At 43.5% G+C, this 24,399-nt stretch overlaps 1 protein-coding gene, 1 long non-coding RNA gene and 1 pseudogene across 4 annotated transcripts in view; 1 reads left to right on the forward strand and 2 right to left on the reverse strand.

Moving 5' to 3' along the window:
• Positions 1-673: 673 nt before the first annotated feature.
• The window catches only part of LOC128849198 (protein ELYS-like), a 27,159-nt gene continuing 3,433 nt past the window's right edge, over positions 674-24,399 (reverse strand). The window contains exons 1-7 of one of the 3 annotated variants that reach the window (XM_054049628.1): positions 5,434-5,465; positions 5,259-5,316; positions 3,944-4,082; positions 3,264-3,497; positions 2,947-3,091; positions 2,740-2,859; positions 674-810 (exon numbers count right to left, since the gene is read on the reverse strand). In XM_054049628.1, coding sequence (XP_053905603.1) covers positions 757-810; positions 2,740-2,859; positions 2,947-3,091; positions 3,264-3,497; positions 3,944-3,954 — 564 coding nt within the window. In that variant the 5' untranslated portion in view covers positions 3,955-4,082; positions 5,259-5,316; positions 5,434-5,465 and the 3' untranslated portion in view covers positions 674-756. Of the gene's footprint in view, positions 811-2,727; positions 2,860-2,946; positions 3,092-3,263; positions 3,498-3,943; positions 4,083-5,258; positions 5,317-5,433; positions 5,466-24,399 lie in introns of those variants that run through there. The other 2 variants (XM_054049626.1, XM_054049627.1) reach the window with 2 other exon arrangements.
• On the reverse strand, positions 5,495-18,823 carry LOC128849197 (protein ELYS-like; annotated as a pseudogene).
• Positions 18,914-23,792, forward strand: LOC128849199 (uncharacterized). Its single transcript, XR_008447188.1, has 4 exons — positions 18,914-21,461; positions 21,802-21,992; positions 22,868-22,998; positions 23,730-23,792. It is a non-coding gene; the product is annotated as an uncharacterized LOC128849199 (long non-coding RNA).

Consider the following 24,399-nt stretch of genomic DNA (forward strand, 5'->3'; position numbering starts at 1 on the left):
CATGGAATAGTTTGACTGTGTTATTATTGGCAGCAGAAACAGAAGAAAAATTGTCTTAAAAATACCCTTTGCCTATAGTGAGCACGCTCATGAAGAGTATTGAGTTTTAATTCACAATCATGTTAAATGAATGACTTCTTGGGGACTGCTTCTAGAATATTGTTTAATCTCTTTCCTCTAAGTTCCTACTTAAGCACTAGAGCACCTGCTTCACAACCACAGCCTTCTCGCTTCAGCCCATTCCCCAAGTATTAAAAGCAGGCAGGACTTGGATAACAAGTGCCTTAGCAGATGAAGCCACTGGTTAGTCCTCCTGCCTGTTTGGGAGAGAAGCCATTACTTTGTGCTTTTTTTACGTCAAAGCCTTAATGCCCCTAAGTGAAATACATGAGGAGTTGTTGTTTCTCAGAGCTGAAGGAGTACTTTTGTCTTTCTGCCACCAGGACCACTCCTCCAATCCCGGGTTATTATAAAGATCTGGTGCCTCTGTGCTGTTGTCTTCAAGGTGGGCAGAGCCTCACCCTTGCCAGCTTGCCTGTGCTGAGCTGTACTAGAAAAGGAGAGAAGAGAGAGCACAAAGAGCAGGGCTTGTCAGTACGACCGTGACTGGCAGTGTTGCAGAACACTTGGAAAGCATAGAAAGCGTAGACACAGGCGTGCACATGTAGGAGAAACAACAGTTTTATTAATTCTAAAACTCTACTCCATGTCAGACATTGTCACGAACATTTTGTAGCTGGTGTCATAAGAAATGTATTACACAACTCCACATTCGAGGGAGGCCGTCTCTTGGCTGGTGGTTCTGTAGCTCTAGAATTCAAAGGAAAACACAACAGACTTTAATTCCCCTGAAGTCCAAGCATATCAGAATTCAACTTTATTTGACCATACCACCTGTAGGAAAATCATCAGGGCTCTTTATAGAGTTCTGCCTGTTTTTAAGTACAACAAATAGAAATGAGGCAGAAACTGGGCTGGAAGTAGTAAAAGGTTCCTATTTGGTCACACAATCAAGTCTGTCAAAATAATCTGCCCAGCAACAGCTTGATGGAAATCATAGTTTTAGTTTCACCTGTCTTAAATTCTATAAATATATCTACCATAATGTAAATATATCTATTTGCATGAATAAGATTATATTGATTCTTAAATGTTACGTATGGTACGTGCAAAAAAGCCAAACAGAGCTTGATTCTGCTGCCCCTTCCCTCAAAACACTAACACAGTTCAAATAGATTTTTCTTTCACCAAACACGTAGCTCAAGAGCAACCTTGCTTCCTATACTTGTGTCTCCAGTGCGGACAATATATATTATAACATTTGCTCTGGTGTGTGCAATTACTTTGGTTAGTTTTACTGGGGTTGGTGGATGGCTTTTGGTGTTGGAAATTGTCAAGGAAAGGGGAGAAAAAAATACCAGCCTTGTGTCATCAAAGTGATGGTTAGTTTTTCCATTCCATTGCCACCCCCTAAAGATTATGTTGTTTAAAGGACCGACATGAGCAATTGGTACTGGCTGTAACTTCTCCACCGCCCCAGCTTTCTTTGAATGCGATGGAGGACTTTGCCACAGCTTTCTAAGATAGAATTTCTTGGAGCTCCTCCCTCTCTACTCTGAGAATCACCATCATTCTGATGAATGAAAAGCATGAAGCAAAAACTAATTACAAGAAGGTTCATTGCACAGAACTATCTGTGCTATTTCGAGTTCGCGAATAAGCTGTACTCTCCAGATCTGCCCATCAGCTCACCCAACTTTTAGCACAATCAAAGCAAGACTGGAACAATAACAGAAACCTATAGCTGTAAGTTAAAATAAGTCTGGCGCTCTGCAGGACCTTATTCTGATACACCTGTAATCACCTGCAGGTTTCAAATGCCTTGCAAATAGCAGGCTTTTCCTTGTTTTTTTTCCTGAAATAGGAATACCTAAGATGTCTGAATAAAAAGTGAACTGCAAATGACATTTGACAAAATTATGTGATTAATAAATCAAGCAAAAAAAACCCTGCCTACACACATGTGGCTGGACAAAAGTTTTCAAAGGCAGGACGTAAAACTTCCAAAACCACCTTAGAAGTTTGATTCACTGGAAAACTATAGTTCCAGAAAACCGCAAATGCTTCACAGTTCCACAACAAAGTTTCACATAACACCAAATTTAATCTGACTGTTTTCAGAAGTTAGATACAGATTTTCCATCATAAAAGGGGTAAAATGAATGTTGTGGAATTGCAGAGCACACTAAACATTGAGGAAGTAAAAAAAATCCAACGCACCCACCATGCCAATTTTACCTGTGGACTGGCATCCTGACTGCCGTCAGCTAGAAAATAAAGTTGTGTGCAAGGTACTAGTGATGAGATACAACATACTCTTTGTTCCACGGAAGAACATCCAATAATCTAAACCCTGCCTAACCTATGTATCTGAATGATAAGATTGGCTGATAGGAAAAATATCTGTTTATTCCTCAGATGGAAACAAACTACTTCGAGCGGAGTCAACAATGGTCTGTAACAAATTATAACTTCACAGAGCAGCTTTGGCATGGGGAAGGATATTGCTAAACTTCTAGGCCCAGCTGTAACTGAAAGTGTAGAAACTTATTCCTAATATTTCCAAGAATGGTATAAAAACCAAAGCATGATCTCTATTGAGGACTAGCCGAACTGTTAGTAACACCTAACAGAACCTTACGCACTTGACAGAACTTTTACACTCACGGCGAGATTAACCTTCATTGGTTGATTCTGCTGGACTGCTGGCCAATAGCAGGCACTCTGTTGGTTGCGGACTGGAAGAACTTCGTTGGCTGGAATACAAGCCCTGGTCCGTAAAAAGGACCTCATGCACTCCTATGAGAAATAAGACATTTCAAAAACCCATTGTGATTCTGCCTCTTTTCAAAGAGATGATGAAGATTTTTTTCTGTCCACACTTACTAGTTCAGTGTTGGTGAAAGGAAGCTTCAGGAATTCTTCCACTAGTCCCATCTCCTGGCAGCTTTTGCACATGTGTTCTAAGAGCTCTTCTCTGTTTAACTCTGCGGTATGTTGCTGCAAAAGAGCCCAAGACTCCACCACACACCTGTAATTCATTTTTTTGATAGGTAAAGGTATAGTAATAGTGTAACCAAAGAGATGCCCCAAAATTATTGTGTTCCAAGTTTAAAGGAAATTGATGGGATTGTGATTTAAATTATTTGTTCTCCACTTTTTGCAATATCTGAATGTCGTAATGGTGCGATATATTTCTTTACCTATTAGACAACAACACAGTGACGCAAAGCTGCACTTCGCTACAGGTTGACACTGATGGCTTCATATGCTGTAGGTACTTGAGTGCTTGCCTATGCTGTCCTTGGCAAACGAGCGACTGAATAATTCGCATCTGGAGCCACGGTGCTACTTGCATTGTTTCTTGATGGCAGAGGTGGGCCAGTGATTTCTGTAAAAGTTGAAGACTGGCCTTCTTCGGATAAGTACATAGACTACTGCAACACAAATATTCAAAAGTTTCTTAAAATAAGGGTGAATGTCTGTTGAACATTAGATGAGTTACTAATGACATAGTTGATACATGACATGTAAATAAGATCCCTTAGGTATTTGCAGAAAACCTGTTCAGTTGGCCATACAGAACAAAGGGAGTGTATTAAAAGGAGTAGTTCACTCTTTCCTAGGTTAATCGAATCTCTGTCTACAAACAGCACTTTTCATAAGCGCATTACAAATAATAAGTTTTATCAATTACCTGTCCAAGTAATTAAAACAGAATCTTAAATCATAACTAACTGCTGAAGTTGTTGCAGCAGGACTACGAAAAAAGCCTATCGTGCTTCAGTAGCTGCTATTAGCTAAGCAGCAATTTCTGAAAATGATTTTATTGAGGACGGCCTTGCACGGTAAGGTACGTCCAACGGAACAGTAACATACTTACTTCATAATCATGGTGATCGAGAAGCCAAAATCCTTGTATCAGTGTTACAAGGCCCTGAGGGAGAGAAAAGGTGGTGGCAAAATATATTTTCTATTTGATTTAGACAGTGCTGAAAGAGATCCAGCAGTAAGTAAATGGTCTGATATTAAATATCCAATTAAGGCTAACAAAACTGCAAGACCAACAAATTATCCCATTACATTTAGAAAAAAATAATGAAATAAGAATATAGAAGCGGTAGGAATCAGAAAATACTAACGTCTTAGTCTTGCCATTTTAAGCTATTTGAACCTGGAGACAGCCAGGTCCTAAGCACAAAACTCTGCTCTGAAGAAGTAACCAGAAAGAAAGACACTTTGATTTTTGTAAGGCATCCAAAACCTTTAGCTTTAGATATTTAAATTCTTCTGTTATAAATTCAGGTTCCCTCTACAGTCAGTGGAGCTACCTGCTAGACATTCAGAACATCCAGTGCTTAATTAATAAAACAAACAAATTCTACGCTTGGTTTTCTTCTTCATTTCCAGAGGATGTAAAATAATGTAATTGATGGGGTCCTCACAATACAACTTTGCTCTGAATGATTAAAACTGGATCTAAACCAGCATGTAGATCCACCACTGGTAGTGTCACTTTCTGACCCCTGGTTTTAGGGACGTCTTCTAAGACAGCTCTGAGCTACCACTGTTTTCACAGCCCTCGCTCTCTAGGCTTCCGTCCTGGGTCAGGTAACAAACCAGAAGAGCAATTCTGGGTATTTCAGCAGCTTAAAAATTAAGTGTCTGCCCAATGACTTCCCTCTTCTCTCTTCTTATTATTCTGTGTGCCTGCACTTTCAACAGAACAAAAACACGCCCTGCTGGCTGTGCTAGAAAAGCAAGGATTTCAGTAAAAATCTTCTGCTGTAAGCCACTGTTAGAAATCCTTCCGCTCTGAGCAGCAGGTTTCAGTGCATCATTCTAGTAAGAAGCCACTTGCTACAGTACGGTGCTTTAAAAAAACTTAAAAGCTGTGTGTAAATTTTGAGGAAAAAACTAATGGGGCTTTTTGCCTTTAACATTTCTTAGTAAACCCATTCTCTCATAGGAGAAAAGACCTGGCAACAAAACACTGAAAAATAAATCGTAAAAAATCCACAGTACCAAAAAAATAAACAAATGCTTCTGTCTATGACTTAATTCTAAACCAAATGTTTTCACTAGCTTTGTGTTTGAGGAGTAAATTAAAATCCCTTACTAAGCACGTAGGTGACAAAAACATTTAAGAACATTTTTGTGCATATCCCGAGGTGCACTTAAAATAACAGAAAGGATACAATCGCATGTTTGTAGGGTTCTTCTATGCTTTACAAACAAATAGAGATCCAGCAGTGCCTGAAAGGAAAAAATAGAAGTTTTGTAAGCACACCATGTCGTTCATAGATCATTGGCTTTTGGGTGGGGTTGGGGTGGGGAGAGGGGATGGTGGTGCTTTCAGTGACATGCACTCACATGTAAACTGGGAGGGGGATATTTCCCAGTCCATCCTTTCTCTTCTGCCACAAGCTATCGCAGTTGGTCTTCTATGTGGGAAACTATGCCATCGATCATTAGGCAGTTGGAATCACATTTTCCTCTGACAAAATGTAGGCAAGGATTTGGACAGAAGAAAACACTAACTCCAGCCCCTCAGTGCAACAGATTTCCTCCAGTCCAAACAAAACCAGAAAGCTCCCACGAGTCAAAGAAAGTAGCAAACATACAAAGGTAGGATTATGACTTGAGATGCATGTAAAGGAACACACCAGCCTGTATCTAAGTCACTAAGAAGTAAACTGAGTTAGACGAACTCTCAAGTCAATCTCTAATCCCCTGCCAGCTTCCACCAAAACTCATCTGGCTGCATCTTCTTCACAGTGCCAGAGCCTAAGCTTCCTTAGGTCCTTCTAGAGTTTTCTGTACGATTTCCAAAGGAAAACCTATTGTCATCTAATCCAAGGCATATATCACCTTATGTGCTAGCAAGCTATTCAGGAAAGAGGGTTTACATTAGGAAGGAACTTTTATCCAAATAGCCAGGAGAGTGCTAGGGGTGCCGGCTACGTGTAACTCTGACTGTCTTACTAAATTACAGAAATGACTTGTGAGGAGGGGATTTAGGCCAAAGCAATTCTTGCCATCTACCACTAGTCATAAAAGAGAGGATTTCTTATTTTAAAACACGCCTTCTTCCACATCTTTGCTGTTTTTGCCCTATATCACTTTCCAATTTGAAGAAAAGTCCCACAATCACCCTGAACACAATGACTCTTAAGTGGTTGTTACAACTTCTCAGATTTAAGTCCCTTGTCCTCGCTAAGGCTGTCTTCCAACCATCAACAACAACAAAAGCTCATGTTTCCATAATTATAACCCAAGCATCATTCCAAACAAACCAAAGATACTATGAGACAAACCTTTGTCAGTAAGCTCTTATGGTTCTCTTTGAAAACAGCTTAAGACTCTGCTAAGGTTGCCTCAGAGACACTGGCAGTGCTGAAGGGACTGTAGCGTTGTTGGATCAAGGAAGCAGCAGGAGCCATCAAACAGCGGAACATTGTATCATTACCCAACGGAGCAATTTCAGAGTTTCAAGTACACACGAGAAAATATCACATCCCAGCAGTTCAGGTAGAATCAATAAGTTCAGGTAGAAAGAATGATTTGCGTTTGCAGAATGACTACACTAGTACTCACATATATGGTCAAATTCATCTTTGGTGTAGACCACTTTCTTCCATGCACAGTCACAAATAAACTGTAACTTCAACTACAGAACTTGGTTGCTTTTAAAAGAGAGAACAAAAACCCAAATTAATCAACAGTTTCAAACTAAAAAAAGACAAACCTGAAAAGCAGGTTTACTAGTCTTACTCTCAGATGTCCAATGTTTAATGCGTCCAGTCCAGGAGTTCTAAAGATCCTGCCTGGACAGCCGCAGACAATATCACCTCTAACTGCTGCTCCCCAAGCAGAACAGACAAAAATTAAATGAGAACATTCCATACTTTCAACATCTGAGCCATCAACAGTAAAAATCTCTGAATGATATCATCACACTTCAGCAAAGAGAAACTAAAACAAATCTTGATTTCCCAAGTTATTTCCGAGCTGGAGCTGATACCAGAACATCTGATTGGAATCTTAAGAGTCTGCGTCAGGCTTGCAAAATAAACAGCGTAGGGGGCTAGGCCTACTTGGCAAGGAATTTATTTTTAGCTACCACACAGTGCTGAACTTTTATTTGCCCTAACACACTTCCACAAATCTGAAATCCATGTCTTCTCAAACATACACATAATTTTTCTTCTTCTAAGTTCTGCACTGCTTTTTCAAGTTAATCAGGGATCCAAGCCCTAACTCCTGACTACACAGCTAGTCCAACAGATGGGTGATGACGATGGAGCAACTTTCCTTGACTTCCTCAAGAGCTCTGTTCTTGCTCCTCCAGCACTGCTCTATTTCTTCCTGGACAGTCCCTGACCGGGCTTCAGCTGGAGACAAGGACAGTTTTACAGTCTCCACAGTGGGCCTAAAACATTACTATTTGCATGAAACTGGCAGGATACCATAGCAATTACACATGGGGATGAGCATAAAATGTTCTCTGACACCAAAAGCAGTGCAAGAGAAGAAACTGAGCCAAGGCACATCTCTTTAGGCATTCTCAAGAAAGAGATAGTAAAAGCTTACCTCCTTTTGGAAACCGCTGCAAGTCACATGGACGACTCCAGAGCTCAGCAAGCATACTCCATCTGCAGAAACAATGAACGTTGGACAACTTTTCAGACTCTTGGAGTTACGTCACCATTAGTTTACATTTTTCAAACAGCAGCAACTGGAAAGATAGAACTGACTACCCATTGTCTTCATCAGATCACTTACAAGTTTTTTTTTTTTAAAAAAATTGCTGTGTAAGGAGTTGTTACTGTAAAAGACAAGACACTGTTTCTTACTAGTAGAAAATACGACACACCTAACATTTTTAAAACACCCCTCTCTACTTTGGCTTAATTCTGTTATAGGAAATGGAAACACAATGCTTACTTACCATTAAGAATACAGAAAAATACTGAAGAGCAAACGCCTCTCTGACAGGTTCTAGACACGCTGTCCCTTTTCTTGTTCAAATTGTGTCAGTTCTATGCCGAATCAAACACACAATTATTTGCTAATTAAGTTTTCCATACATGAAGAGTAGACCAAGACCTTTAGCTAGATGAAGAGTTCAGGAAAAAAACCCATATGCTAGGAGCACAGACCTGGCTCCTTTCAGAAAGCACGTACAAATAATTATTGGATACACTTGTATCACTCAGCTGGCATTATTAATTGCCAGATTGGACTCAGTTACATGCATGTTGAAATTCACCTTTTGGGTAGACTTAACAGCCCACAAGTAGCAACAATTGCTAGCATCATTCTCCCGCTCTTGAAAAGTCACGGTGTAGACAGGGATCCTTCTTCCTCCAAGCCGACAGTATTGTCTACACGTTTATGAAAAAAAGGGGAGGAGAAAAGAAGAAAAAAGGTGAGTGTACTGGCCCTAACAGTTTGTAGAAGGGTAGAAGCATCTTCTTAGAAAGAGCACCCGACAAGCTTATCCTCAAAGTGCAGAAGGTCATACTTCCACCTCAAAGATGTGAGTCAAGGGAGACACTCTGCTTTATGCAGCAGTCAAGGAGCAACAAAATTACTGCCCATGAAATGATAGAACCTGGATTTATGCCCTCCTCTGCCTAAGGAGGAGAAACATACATGATCGCTTCAGCTGCCAGGCAAAAGAATGTTCCTGCTCTTGTAGCCTACTTTCACATTGAACTGAGAAGGCAGCATACCTCCTGAACACATTTAAAACAGCGCCAAAGAGAAGCAGCTGCTTCTTTCTTTACTTGAACTACGGAAAGCATTTTTCTTCCAGACTTCTGAACCTTACTGGCACCTTCACAATCTATTCTTGTCACCTAATTATTCCTTCACTCTCTATTTAGCCATTCAATAGCTTCCAGTGAGTCACTGCAGATTTGTGGGAGCAACCCCCTGTCTGAATTTGGTCAACTATTTCAAGTGAGATTGCTCTTCGGCAGATTTAAATCACCTCCTATTTTCCTTCCGCTTAGAGCTTTACATGTTCCTTATTCTCATCTCCAAGTGTTCCGGGCAAATTTCATGGACGTGCATCTTTGCCTTGGACTGGGTCAATCTCCTATTTTGGTCAATGCAGAAATGTAGGAAATAATTTATTTCCAGGCACAGACCAGCTATTGACTTTCCCCGTCTCATTAGTTTCATCCCAGACACTTTCAAGAATATTATTAACAAAATCACATTATTAACACACTTCAGCCTACTTACTCCATCTTCAAAGTTTTCATATTCCATAGTGACAGGCAGCCATCTGAAAAACCCACATCTAGGTGATTGCTTCTGCTTATGTAGCCCAGTGTCGATATTGGTGTTCCTGATGGGTTTGGTAACTGAAAGCAGAGATGTCTCCCTTCTCTGGCGGCAGTTTCTCTTCTTGGTGGAACTTCAGCAGGAAACGTAATGACCAAAGTGAGATCTATGCATACAAAAGCAGACATGAACGTGTTATGCAGTTTAGGTTGCATTTTAAACACTGATGTGAAAACACCTATAATCTCATTCCACTGTCCCAGGAAAAATACCCTTTTAAGCAAGACTTTTTTTGCTGTTTCCATTTTGTAGGCACTAAAAGAACAAAAGAACTCCCTGATCAGACAGGTGTTCTCACTCGTGTTTCAACATCAGGTAAAAGTGTAACCTTCCTAGAATGGTTTGTGTTGGTTGAGACCTTAAAGATGGGCAGCTTCTCCTTGGACTCTGTAAAATCTGCAGCTTGGGCCTCGTGATGAAGCTGTTTAAAGTGACACCAACTCCTGAAGCTACTTTTGTGATACTCAGGAATGTCTGCAATCTGAATAGACAAATTAGAGATTCCATGCATCTAAACGCATGATTCAGGATAAGTCCGATTTATTGTAGAAAACAAGTCTAGACTTTGCCCTGAGTCAATTAACAGAAGCAGAAGAACATTCCTGAGGAACAGTGAGGAGAACCATTATACATTCTGAGGGCCTGAAAGGGTCAAAAGCAGAATGATGAAGCCAGAGGCCTTGAGAGCAGTGTTCTGTGGGGCCTGAAAGGGTCGATAACAGAAAACTGTGCTGAGATTAAAAGCCGCTCCTCCTGGAAGGGAGGATGTGGACACAGAGGTTCTTGGCAGTATAATGTGTTTCTCCCCATTCCAGGGCCCAAGCTAAATGTATACACTCCAGGAACACCTGCAGATTTAGTTAAGGATGTTATGTGAACTCTGGACAGACACGTAGACCCTTGTTTTGTAGAACTTGTAGAGTCTGCTTTCTCACGACAAGAATAATAATAAAGTATGTAAACAGTGCATACAGTACGATGTTATCTCAACCAGAAGAGTATAAAAACTCCGTTTGGAGAATAAAATGTTGCTACTTGCCACCAGAGCGGTAGTCCGTCTGTCGATTTAGGCGTCCCTGTGAGCTGGTCTCCGTCAGAACAGGGCACCTCTGACACAACTTCCCACCAGGCAGCTGCACTGACTCAGATGGTAAAATTCCTACACCTCACTGGAAAGAAGGGGACATTTTTAACCTTAGGATTAAGCCACTCCCTTTTTAGATCAGCGCAGAACTGTATGGTATCCAACTGCCCTCTGTAATCAGCAGTCACCAATACCTGCACACTACTGTTGTCAAAGAGGGATGCGTATTGTATATCTAAAAGACACACATCTTCCTACCTTTCAAAGTCAAGTATAAAAACTGCAAGCTTACCCAATGCTTCTATTCCATCCATACTCCCAGATGTACCGTCCAAACAAAGGTCAACCAGAAACAGATGACTGACATCTGTAGCCAATGCGGCAATGCCAAAGAGCTATCGCAGGCTCTGATGTAGGTGTTGAGTGCTCACACTGGGTCCTTCGTGATTGGTTATGGGTTCTACAGCAATCACCTACGGGGAAACCACAAGTTAAGATTTAAGATGTTTGACCAGCTAAACAGAAATCATTCAAAAGAGAAGTCAGAATTAACACATCAGAAACGAGAAAGTAAATACACGATCATAAGACTTAGAAACAAAGCATCATTTCCCATTAGATGAAGAAAGAAAAATCTCTCTACAAAAAATCTGTTACTGCTTTCATTTACTACATTTCCTAAAGGTTTTAACGGAATTAACATCAGGTTAGATCGTGCATTCCACTACCACAGTTCACCAGTTTCCTTTTCCTGCTTAGGCAAGTACCTCTAAGAAAATAGAGAAAATCAGTTATGTGCAAGAATATTTATTGTAGTAAGAAAGACAACGCTAAATCTTGTTCTCCCGCTGCCCACAGCCCACCAGCACTGTGATGCAGGCTGTGCCATCTTTGCCAAACAGGTACGATGGGAAATCGTGGCTGTAAGTCAGATGAGGCAGTGGCCAAGTTGCATGGTACTGGTAGAACGCACCATTGCCACGGGAAATGGAATGTTTTGGGAAAGTGTTTAAAAGGAGATACGACCTTAGGAGAATTAACACTGGGCCTCATTTAGACTAAAATTAGCAACCAGCTAATGGGAAAAGAAGTTTTAAATGCACATCAGCACTTTTAGGAGTGTTAACAAAGCTTTTAAAAGGCAGTCGACTACAACGGCAACAAGAACAGCAGCTTGTTAGGTAAAAAGCTAACTCCAGCTAAGGAAGAAGGGCACACTGCTCTTTAACATGCCAAGCAGTCTGCATGCAACTTTACAACAAGGTGAAGACAAAGCCCTTGGCACATCTTGCGATGCACCCAGGACAAGACTGGCTGCTATAGCACTGATATGAGCACATGCAGACTCCAGCATTAAAGTTCCACAATGAAAAAACATGGGCTGGCCTCAGCCTTTGTACAAAATGCACAACTTCCTTGCTCACAGAAGATATACCCACACAGAAAATCATTCGTAAACTAAGGTGCTTATTAAAGCCTTGAGACAGTAATGACAACATCAATCCTAACAAATTTGTGGCATTTTTCATTCAAACAGAATTTACTTCTTGATTATACACTTCTGTCAGCAGGCAGCTTGCCTTTCCAGCTAAAACTCTAAGACTGAAAAGGTGGTAGGGAAACTAATGCAGGGAAGCAGCAACTCAACTCCTGCCTTTAGAACTTGCAACAGTACAAACCCTTACTATTCGCCATCACACTGCAGCCTTACAAACAAACAAAACTTCACCCGTGTTGTAGCAAGTCCAACCCTATCACCTTATGGAAAACTGAGGGATAAAGAAGCAGTTCTCGCTTGCAGCTTCTAAGATGATAAAAATCCAGTGAATCTGGATGTTCTGTCCCCTTACGCCGATTCCCGTTTACGTTAAGATAAAGGGACATCACATCCTATGAGGTTATGGATTACAGAAGAGAGAGAAAAATAGGAACTTTACACCAGTGAACCCCATCTACACAAGCACAAGGCACACTGAACAGAGATTCAAGAGCTGCGGCTTGAAAGACAACCTGACAACAATCTGTCAGATAACTCACTAAAGGCTCTTTCTTCCTATCCAGAGTCCACACAAAAATGTCTTCTGCTCTGAAGTCACCTGCTTGCTACTCTGAGATTGATGCGAATGTGTCTAAGCCATTGTCAGCAGAACTAAGGGACTCTGAGATCATTTAAAGGCAGTATTTCTGACAGAAATTAAGCATGTAGGAAATGTATCTTACAGACACTTCAAAGAATAGGCTTCCTTGTTTTTTTCACTCTGGCTGAAAAAAATATATTTTTCAATGCCTTTTTGTGGAAGCAGAGAAGTAGGTAACTAGGTGCTCTATAATAAACCCAGAAAACTCATTTTACTACCAGAAAATTCAAAAGATAATGGTACCAAGCCGCCTGTGAATTTACATGGAGGCTCAGTCGACTGGATACTCTCAAGTGATAACATGTTAATGCAATACAGAAAAAACATGCCTGCAAAGAGATGCTCCTAAGCTTTTCCTGGAACTGGGTTATGTACCACGTAACAACATAAAAGCTTCATTCCTCTCATTAAAAAGTACATACCCTTCCACGAAGAACAACTGCTTTAACCACTGTTGATGTTTCAAGGTTGTACAGGCACAGAACACTTCCCTCTCCTTCTTCCAAAGCAATCATCAGTCCAGTTCTTTTCTCCCACAAAAACTCCTTCACCACTCGAATAGTGGGAGGCTGTTAATGTGCTCTTCTGAAATGGTATGCAGAGAGCCGCTGGCCTGTCACCGAGTTCACTATCTCGAGGTGAGGACCACGTGCCAGCTGTGCTAGGTCACTTATCCCTGGAAGAGGAAAGAAAGCTGAGTGAAGCAAGTTTCCAAGCAAAGACTGAAAACAAGTGAAAAAACACAGTCCCTGCTCCTTTCCTTCAAGAAAAGGTCCTAAGAGAGGAAGACGGACTTGCCTAATTCTGGCCAATTATTTCAAATCACCCCCTGAAATCCTCAAGTAAAACATCTTAAAATGGGCAACCTTAGAGCTTTGCATTTGTATTTGTCATTCCTGCACTGAAGACTTTCGATTGTTTGGGATAACGATTACAATACATTGATCCATAGTCTTCACTCCAAATTTGGCTTGCTTTTGCTAGAAATCATCTCAATAGTTATGGGAAGACAAGTCTTAAAGCATACTTCAAATATAACCAATTAATTTCTAAAGTTGGCTTGACACATGCCTGCTCTGGGTGGCGAGCAGCACTTCAACAGGAAATTATCTTCAAGTGGGCACTGCACGAGTAAATATTTACACATGATGCTCACAGAAAGAATGAAACACATTTCTTTCACTGAACGACTTCAAGCTCAAAGAAATGGTTGGACTCGATGATCCAAGAGGTCTTTTCCAACCTAGTGATTCTGTGATTCTGTGAAAGTATTGACTCAATTACTGCCTTTACAGTCATGTAAATAGACTCTCCCTGCTCTTGACAGAAGCCTAGACATCCAAATAGGCACCCAGCTCTACTTTCAGATCACCTCGCAAGTCCACCTCCTAATCTGCTCAGCCCCTTTCAGCAACTCTCACTGGGTACCCATCTACATCCTATTCAATTCTGTGGGAAAATGACTGCAGCACTTCACTCTGTTATCCTCTTCCTTCTGTTTTCATTCACACTCCCAAGAAAAAGCAGGGGGGCGTTGCCTCTGTAACATTGTACAAGAACTATTTCTGCACCTGATGTTATGAGGGGCATAGAGCTTGAGCTGCTACAAGTAAACAGGGCCCAAACCAACACTGTTACTCATTTGGAAACTGCCTTGCATATAACTAAAAACCGAGGGGGGCTCACTGACTCATCTTTAAGTAAATTCTTTTTGTAGCCCAAGAAAGGTGTAGGTTGTTGTCCTTTCAGACTTTCGCTTGACTAACCTTTAATACTAGCATTTTTAATGGTTAAAACAGCCTTTTCCTTCTCTCTCAACCTGTGCTTCAGGTAACCTCCAGGCAATAATTGCTTTAGACCAAGACCAAAGTAAAAGGAAAATGCTCACCTCCAGAAAACTTCCCGTGCAGCACAGAATCTTGGGTGACCTCATGTTTCGTGAGTGCCTGAAGAGTCCCCTTTGGGAATCGCAGCAGGCTGCTCATCACCTGCGCTCTTAGGTCTTGCATTCTTCACTCTAAATAAAAAAAAAAAAAATAGGAAAAGAGACTCCTGTCAGCCATAAACACTTTTGAGATTGACAGAAGTTCCATCAGTACGCTGGGAAAAATTTCTTCTACATTGCCTGTACCTCTTTTCCTTACAAAGATGGCCTTTAGGACAGTTTTGGATCTCACAGCAGAGCAAAGGGAGAATCCTTTACATTTCTAATGTCTCTGAGATCACCAACAACAAGTGACACAGAGGTATGAACAAGATAAAGATCAGGGAAAAAACAATATGCTCTGTTCAAGTCTATTTATTGAGGTTAGTAAGGTGGGATCGGAGAAAAATCATCTTTTAACAAGAGTTTCACACCAATAGGTATGAGTTTTCCTTTCTCCTTTCCCTTGGTTTCATAATTTAGTATTTGTTATCAATTGTCTTTGAGAAGCTATCGAGCATTACTTATGTTGTGCTCACTTCTGGCATGTTTCTTTTTACCACTAAGGCACCCTAAGTTCTTAACTAACTTCCTTCTCAATTTCTTCCAGAAAAAGTGTACCACAGATACTTCCACAGGGCAAGCGATACGGATTTTCATAGCTCCTCAGTTAGAAGGTAGTTTCCCATACCCTTACGACGGAAATAGAACACAGCACTTGAAACCACTGGGGTTTTCTACAGTTAAATCCTCATCCTCCTTATTCCAGTCCCTTCCTTCCTGTTTTCTGTCCTTATCATACCTCTGCAGTGTAGAAAGTGTCCTTGCCCACAGCAAGAGACTTGGAACTAGGCAATCTTTAAGGTCCCTTCTGCCCCCAATGATTCCATGATTCTATGAAAGAGCATCTGGTGAACGAGTTAGCAGGTGACTGAGTGAGTATCACTGGGTCATTTCTTTCTCACCTGGGCAGAAACACGTCCCACTGACATTTCAGGCAAACCCTCTATGTTTAATCCAAATCTAAGCTGTAGTCTACGAAGTCGCTAGCGGAACAGAGACGGTCTGTCTCAGAATTCTACCATCGGGCTTCCAGTGTTTGTGTGGATGCTTCACAAGCTCTCTGAGAAGTACAAATCTACAGCAGAAGGGAAGAAGAAAGCATTTCAGCTCTATATCCCATCAAGCCCCAACACCTAAGCTCCTAGGTTCAAAGCAGACCACAGATTGGGTTTCCCTTTACATGACAAAACCAAACAAAAGCACCGCAGACCACAATGTGACACCGGAGCCAGTTTACCCAGCCACCTCCAGCAGCTCTTCTCTCACACGACTGCCCTTTCCCTCCACAGATACGCTCCCTGTCTAACGGGGCTAAGCTAGCAAGAGTTCCAAAAGTAATTTCTGACATTGTGCTCTTTTTTACCTTACTTAGAGTACCTGGACAGCAGACACAGGTCCTAAGTGTCCCTGTACACAACAGAAATGCAGCCTTCCGACACAGCAAGACAGCACTCAACCAGTCGCTTCCAGTACACCACACCGGTGTGGCATCGCACCCACCGCTTGCTTCTCTCATCACGGGTTATGAGACGACCGCACCACAAGGAAGGGGGAGGTCTTCTCTAATCATTGGACCACACCTGGCCCAACCACCCCTGCTCAAGAAGGGCCACCTGGCAACCTGCCCAGGACCATCTCCAGGCGGCTTTTCAATATCTAATTCTGAAACACACTTTTACAAAAAGCAACCTGACAAGCTGAACTGCAAAAACATTTGCCACACATGCAACAGGGCCAGGTGTTTGGCAACTCTCTCCTCCCAGTCTGTCTTCACCCACCATCTACATAAAACCATACCAGACTGGCAAAGGATTCTTACAATTACTGCCCTAAAACTATATCCAACAGCTTACTAGGTAAAAGACATGAAATTAACAGAAGTCTGATTAAATTTCTTTCACCCACCAAACCAGTAAAACCTTGTGAGACCAGCAGAGGCTTCTCACCATTATGGCTTTGCCACTACCATGTTTAGCCATACACCCCAAAAGGGGTTCAGCCCAACGTACTCTTCAGTACCAAGAAGCATAAGATTTTGCTCTCTTTAATACAGAGTGGAGCTGTTTTGAAAACAAAACACATCACCTTCCTAAGAAGATGGCATGACAGGTCATGGTTTAGCATTTAATGAACAGTGGGCACACAGCCCTGCTTAGCTCAGAGAACAAATGTGGAAAGCTCTTAAGGCAGTCAGATTGCAGGCTGAGCAGCTCACTGTTCCCCACTGCGTTTGTGTTTCTCATCACTCTGAGCACTGTGGCCACTATGTGATCTGCTCAAGCTTTTCAGAACATACCCATCACAGCCCGTTCCCTATGGTGACACACAGGCTGCAGCCAGCACTCCCAGTAGGGGTACACCACGTCCAGAACCCGGGTGCCTGAAGCTAACAGCGTAGCAGTGGCACTGCTGGATGAAGATGGCACCAGATGTACCATTTCTAACTTCCGTCGTTTTGTGGTTGGTGTGAATCCTGATGATCCTGAAGGGTTTCATGTGTTTTGCTCAGTGAGAGATTTCTCTCATAGCTCCAGTCAGACCTATTTTCTAGACAATATGGAGAGAGAAAATCACCAATTTAACCATCTATCCATTAACTTCATTTTAGATCCATGAAGGGGCTGCTTCTGAATATCATCTTTGTCAGCAGCCAAGGTTTGAGAAGGATCATTTCTATGATGCTTGGGGCTCATGCACCACGGCCCAGAGGGTTCACAAGGGAAGGTGCTCAACATGGGTACCCTTTCATCCAAAACACATATGACCTCCTGCGAGAGTTTGGATACTTACAGATCCAAGCCACCAAAGCAGACACTGCAGGTAATGAACCTTCTCTAGATCACTATGAACAGAGTATATTAACTGCTTACCCTATATAGAAACATATAGGGTTGAGCAAATACCAGCTGTGTTTGAGAAGCAATGAGTTCTGGTGACTGAACACAAGAGATGGGGACAAGAATCATGTCCCATGCTGTGGTGAAACTTCTTCGGCTAACTGTGGCAGCCACCAAAGTCAGAGGGTTCCTATAGACCCTCCCCAGCACTTCTATCAAAGATGCAGTTAACTCAGTCAAGTCTTCTAGGGATGGAGCGTATGTTCCCAGAGGGATTGCAGCTTTCCCTCAGGAGCCAGCACATCCACCGCGTGCCTGGGCAAAGGAGACCTCCAAGAACCTCCTCACTTACTCTTACATGCCACGTGGAGGGCATTTTGCTGCCTCTGAGGAACCAGAGCTTCTGGCACAAGACATCATGCACTTTGTCACAAAGGTGGAACAGCTGTGAACCTGCAGCTTAAGTACAAACACAGAATGTAAGCGAGTCCCTCTGCCACCACCAGAACCTTTCTATTAAGGGATTAAATAAAAACAATATCATGACACATAGAAGCCAATATTTTAGTTGGATAACTTATAGTACTAAACTTGTTAACCTAAAAAACTCTTCATAACAACAACAACAAAAAGCATCTTGTCTTCTTTCATTCCCAGCACCACGTCATTGCTGCATTCATAGTTCAAGTATAACAGAATACATCAACCGTTCACCACGGTAACATCATATTCAGTTGGGGAAGTGAGTAGGAAGCAACCGGCCCCTTTGAGACATCATTACCCGCATATAGAATCAGGACACCCAAGAGGAACACAGAAAAGGCCGCTCTGTTGCTCCTCAGGGTGAATGGGAATCACACCACTGATCAACTCCCATAGGAATTACAAGCCCCATTTCTTAAACGTCAGCCCCCACTCCAAAGACACCTCACACCGCTTTCTTCTCCGAGCCGTTTGAGTAACAAACCAGTGACGGGCTTTGAGCAGGAAGGGGGACAACGACAGACCCCCAGGAAGCGGCTGAGGCGTCCCGGCCCTTCACCCGGAGCTCCGTTCCCGAACGCCGCCGCGGGGGCACCGAAGGACGCGGCCCCAGCGAGCGCTCGGCTCAAGGAGCGGCTGCCGCGCTCAGACACGCGCAACCGGGGCAGAACGGCCCCCGGGGCTCCCTCCCGACCGCTCACCCGGCGGCAGAAGCAGCCGAGCCGCTCGTAGGGCAGCGGGAGCTGCTGCCGCCGCTACAGGACGGGCTTGAGGAGGTCGCGGGCGAAGCGGCAGCCGCTCTCCCGGGAACGGCACCCACCCCGGAGGACACGCTGCCCCCGGCTCGCTTCTGCTTCGCCCCGCCGCGGCCATCCAGGGCGGGCGCCGCGGGGCATCACGGGAGCGAGGGGAAGGCTTCCGGGGCGGCTTCCGGCGCCGCGGCCGCCATGTCCGGTGCGGTCAGCGGCGCTTTCGGCCAGCTCGGCAGGAGGAGTGGGCCGCCCCCTGCTCCGGTCCCGGGCCGGGCCGCCGGCTCCGCTCCCCGGCAGAGGCGCCGCCCGCGCTCTCCTCGCCCCGCGCCGAGCGGGACCCGCCGCGTTCGCGAACAGCGCGGGCGCCGCCTCCCGCGGAGGGAGCCGGGCAGCGGGGCCGGCAGGCGGCGCCCCCGGGCTCGGACCGCAGCTGCCATGGGCCCCAGTGGGAGGGCGCGCGGTGCGGGGGGGGCACCCGCTGCCTCAGGGCATCTCCCGGACTCCTGGAATGGTTTGGGTCAGGAGCAACCATCCAGTTCTAAGCTCCCCACCGTGGGAGGCAGCGTTAGGGACACCTACATGGATCACGTTGCTCAAAGCCGCATCCAGCCTGGCCTTGAGCTCCTCCAGGGCTGGGGCATCCATGACTTCTCTGAGCAACCCGTGCTAGTACCTCACCACCCTCCCGGGAAAGAATTTCCTCCTTATCTCTATAATCCAAATCTCCCCTCTTTCATCTTCAAACTGTTCCCCCTTGTCCTATCCCTGTGCTCCCTGCTAAAGAGTCCCTTCCCATCTTCCCCGTAGCCCTTTCAGGTACTGGAAGGTCGCTCTACCATTTCCTTGGAGAGATAATGATTACCAATGTTTAGCCTTCTATGACAAAGTGACTCAACTACTGGATGAGGGAAAGGCTGTGGCTGTAGTCTTCTTGGACTTCCTTAAAGCCTTTGACATAGTTTCTCACAGCATTCTGCTTCAGAAACTGTCAACCTCTGGCCTGGACAGGTGCACACTCTCCTGGGTTGAAAACTGGTTGGATGGCCGGGCCCAGAGAGTGGTGGTCAATGGAGCTGGAGGCCAGTCACAAGTGGGGTTCCCCAGGGCTCAGTACTGGGTCCAGTCCTGTTCAATGTCTTTATTGATGACCTGGATGAAGGCCAGGTACACCCCTAGCAAGTTTGCAGATGACACTAAGCTGGGTGGAAGTGTGGATCTGCTGGAGGGTAGGGAGGCTCTGCAAAGGGATTGGAAGGGGCTGGACTGCTGGGCTGAGGCCAATGGCATGAGGTTCAACAAGGCCAAATGTCGGGTCCTGCACTTGGGGCATAACAACCCTATGCAGTGCTACAGACTAGGAGAAGTGTGGCTAGAAAGCTTCCTAGAGGAGAAGGACCTGGGGGTGCTGGTTGACAGCCGACTGAACATGAGCCAGCAGTGTGCCCAGGTGGCCAAGAAGGCCAATGGCATCTTGGCTTGGATCAGAAACGGTGTGACCAGCAGGTCCAGGGAGGTGATTCTCCCTCTGTACTCAGCACTGGTCAGACCGCACCTTGAGTACTGTGTTCAGTTCTGGGCCCCTCACCACAAGAAGGTTGTTGAGGCTCTGGAGCATGTCCAGAGAAGAGCAACGAAGCTGGTGAGGGGGCTGGAGAACAAGTCTTATGAGAAGTGGCTGAGGGAGCTGGGGTTGTTTAGCCTGGAGAAGAGGAGGCTGAGGGGAGACTTTATTGCTCTCTACAACGACCTGAAAGGAGATTGTGGAGGGGTGGGAGCTGGCTTCTTCTCCCAAGTGACAGGGTACAGGACAAGAGGGGACAGCCTCAAGCTCCACCAGGGGAGGTTCAGGCTGGACATCAGGAAAAAATTTTTTGTGGAAAGAGTCATTGGGCACTGGTACAGGCTGCCCAAGGAGGTGGTTGAGTCATCTTCCCTGGAGGTGTTTAAGGGACAGGTGGATGAGGTGCTGAGGGGCATGGTTTAGGGATTGCTAGGAATGGTTGAACTCGATGATCCAGTGGGTCCTTTCCGCCCTAGTGATTCTATGATTCTGTGGTCAAAAGTCAGAGCAGACTTGAAAAAACAAATATCCTTTGCTGAGCCTTCCTGCGCATGGTCTTTGTGCATCCTTTTGAAAACAAGTCGTACAGTTTTATACTGGCACACTGTGTGTTCCAACTGTGTCGACGGCGAGGGAAGCAAGCGGACAACTCAGTGTGAGTGATAAAGCAAGCTTCAACTTTATTCAAAATCAGCCTGGATTATATACCCTAACATTCAAAAGATGCTTTGTGCTTTATAATTTGTTACACCTTATACATGATTAGTTACTTAAAACTATTTGTTCTCTATTGATTCATTGTCCTTTGTTAATTCATTAATACTATGTTGCTACTTCGAGTTCCGTTTATCTACTTGCAGTTATATTACAGTTGCAGCTGGGCTTGGTGCTCCATCCTGTTCCCTTGGGAAAGATTCACTTGTCCTTCAGAAGTTTCTTCTTAGAGATTCCTCCTTGTATGCCTTCTTGTTCTTTCAGTCCATATCTTCACTCAAAGTTTAACAAGGTTTCCACTTACACAATACGTGTCTCACAAAGCTTTTCTGTTAAATCATGTCCTTGTTCACTTAACCATTCCTCGATCCATTTTTCAACATTCTCATGTCCTTTTTCACTTAACCATTTCCCAACACAACTGGATACATCTGCAAAGATCCTGTGTACATTAAATTCGTGAAAAGGAAGCAGCTTTTACAAAAAAAGTGAGTCTGGATTCGAACACTGAATTAATGGCATGTGTGGGAAGACAGGGCTTTGAAGAGCTTTGTTTAACCAAAACACAGACTTAAAGAAGGTTCTGTCTCTTTCCCCTTCTTGAAATGGGGTCAAATAAAGTTATCTCTTTATTCTTTTCTGGTCTCTGGGATTATGTTCTTGGTTTTATGTTGAACTCTGTCTATTTGCCATCAGAAACAAGCTCATGGGAAGTGGATACGATACAATATGCATCTTATATTAGATAGGTACATTTTTTCCTATTGAGGTCAAAAGGGGGTTTTTATCTCAAAATGACCTTTTCTCTTGTCTTTTCTTTTTCTTCAGGGTTTGGAATGCTGTAAGGAAAGGTTCAGTTTAGATCTCACGAGTGGAGTTCTTCCCTGGAGAAGACAAAATATCAATATTAAATTAGTGAGCTGTCAGACGGTAGAAGACTTATATGACAATGTTGACCAAGAGGATAACACTAATGAAGATTTGTTCTGATGTCTGTGTCTTCTAAGCAGTGAATGCTGGTCTGTACCCACAGTCTACAAGTCTTAAATATCTGTATAGACTGGTTTCTTGTGTTTCTTTAAAAAAAAACCAAACAAACAAACCCCCCCCCATATATACATACAGGGTGCTAAAATTATGTGGAACTTCATTCTGGAAAATAGATGGGGTTATTTTATGCTTGCTGACATGTTATAGCGATGTATGGTGGGGTCATCAGTTGTTTTCTTCCTTCAGCTGTCTTCTTTGGCCAATAAGCCCATTCTCTCCATTGTTTGGCAATGTTACCTGTGTCTTTCATTGCCCGTTCCAAGCTCTATCTGCATCTGCATCCAGCTGGCGTCTGGTCACAAGCAGTGTTCCCTGGGGCTCAGTACCGGGGCTGGTTCAGTTTAATATCTGTAACAATGATATGGATGCGGAGATAGGGTGCACCCTCAGTCAGTTTGCAGACGACACCAGGTTGGGTGGGATTGTTGATCTGCTGGAGGGAAGGAAGGCTCCTCCTTACCCTGTGAGGGTAAGCGATATACCCCACACTTTGCTTATACCCAGAGAATGCATTCTCCCCAGAGAAGACTGATCCCTCCACTTCTTGAGAGAAATGGGGTCTAATGTTCTGAATGTGTTATGTTAAAATCTTTACTGCAATTACTTGTTTGTTGATTTGAGGGTTTTTATACTGATTGTGAACTGAGTGTTCTTTCATTGTGAATCTGCTGGAAAGAGGTTATTCTTAGAGCATGTTTGCTCTTCGGTATTTTTCTCTATTATTCTTAGTAAGGAAGCATTATGTTTTCAATTTCTATATCAGACAAAGTAGAGAGGGGTGTTTTAAAAATATCAGGTGTATCGTATTTTCTATTAGTAAGACACAATGTCTTGTCTTTTACAGTGACATCTCCTTACACCAGCATCTTGATCTTTTCTTGGCTGGTGAATACATACGGTCGGGAAAAAACATCTATTTATTTGGGCGTTTGAGCTTAATCGCTGGTACGATGCTGAAATGCCAGATTCAATAAGGTAGAATTTTATTTAACTGTTTTCACTATCATTACAAATAATTCCTGTAAATGTTGGCATTTAGCTTATGCACTTTAAGGCCAGAAAAATTCCTTCTCGATTGCCCCTATTTTGCCTTCTGGGCACTGGATAAATTAACAAGCATGGTTTGTCCAGACCCCATTTTGGATGTTGTGGTCTACAAGCCAAGTCTAACCTGGGGAGTGCCACTTTCTTAACTGCCGCCTGACCAGATCCTAAATGCAAGCGGCTATAGTTTTGGTAGGTATTTCACTGCTTTTAATAGTGAGGAAATTAAATTGAGCTCAGATGCCATTTTTTGGTTCTCTCACTCAATGTTTGTCACTCAAAATGCAAACCTGAACACCCCGAAGCCCCACAAACCCAGACTTGATGATGTGGTACTACCAAGACGTTTAAGATTGTGAATTGTATCTGGTGGCACACTGTGTTTTGGATTTTTGTGCTTTTGTAATGTAGTCTGTGAAGCAGTGATGGTTATAAAATGACTTTGAGCTGAAGCTCAAAGCGCAGCACCTCAGTAGCACTAGAGGTAAGATTTCTATGCACAGCAGTTTGGTTTTTATTTTGAAACAAACTTGTAAGTGATCTGATGAAGACAATGGGTAGTCAGTTCTATCTTTCTGGTTACTGCTGTTTGAAAAATGTAAACTAATCATGACATAACTCCGAGAGTCTGGAAAGTTGTCCAACGTTTGTTGTTTCTGCAGATGGAGTGTGCTTGCTGAGCTCTGGAGTCATCCATGTGACTTGCACCGGTTTCCAGAAGGAGGTGAGTTTTTACTATCTCTTTCTTGAGAATGCCTAAAGAGTTTGGCTCAGTTTCTTCTGTTGCACTGCTTTTGGTGTCAGACAACATTTTATGCTCATTTTATGCTCATCCCCATGTGTAATTGCTATGGTATCCTGCCAGTTTCATGCAAATAGTAATGTTTTAGGCCCACTGTGGAGACTGTAAAACTATCATTGTCTCCGGCTGAAGCCCGGTCAGGGACTGACTGTCCAGGAAGAAATAGAGCAGTGCTGGAGGAGCAAGAACAGAACTCTTGAGGAAGTCGAGGAAAGTTGCTCCATCTTCATTCCCATCTGTTGGACTACCTGCGCAGTCATGAGTTAAGGCTTGGATCCCTGATTAACTTGAAAAAGGAGGGCAGAATGGAGAAAAAGAAAAATTTATAAATGTTTGAGGAGACATGGATTTCAGATTTGTAGAAGTGTGTTAGGGCAAATAAAAATTCTGCGCTGTGTGGTAGCTAAAAATAAATTCCTTGGCAAGTAGGCCTAGCCCCCTACGCTGTTTATTTTGCAAGCCTGACGCAGACTCATTAGATTCCAGTCAGATGTTCTGGTATCAGCTCCAGCTTGGAAATAACTTGGGAA

This window comes from Cuculus canorus, chromosome 26 (assembly GCF_017976375.1).
Source record: "Cuculus canorus isolate bCucCan1 chromosome 26, bCucCan1.pri, whole genome shotgun sequence".
In the NCBI taxonomy this organism is placed as follows: Eukaryota; Metazoa; Chordata; class Aves; order Cuculiformes; family Cuculidae; genus Cuculus; species Cuculus canorus.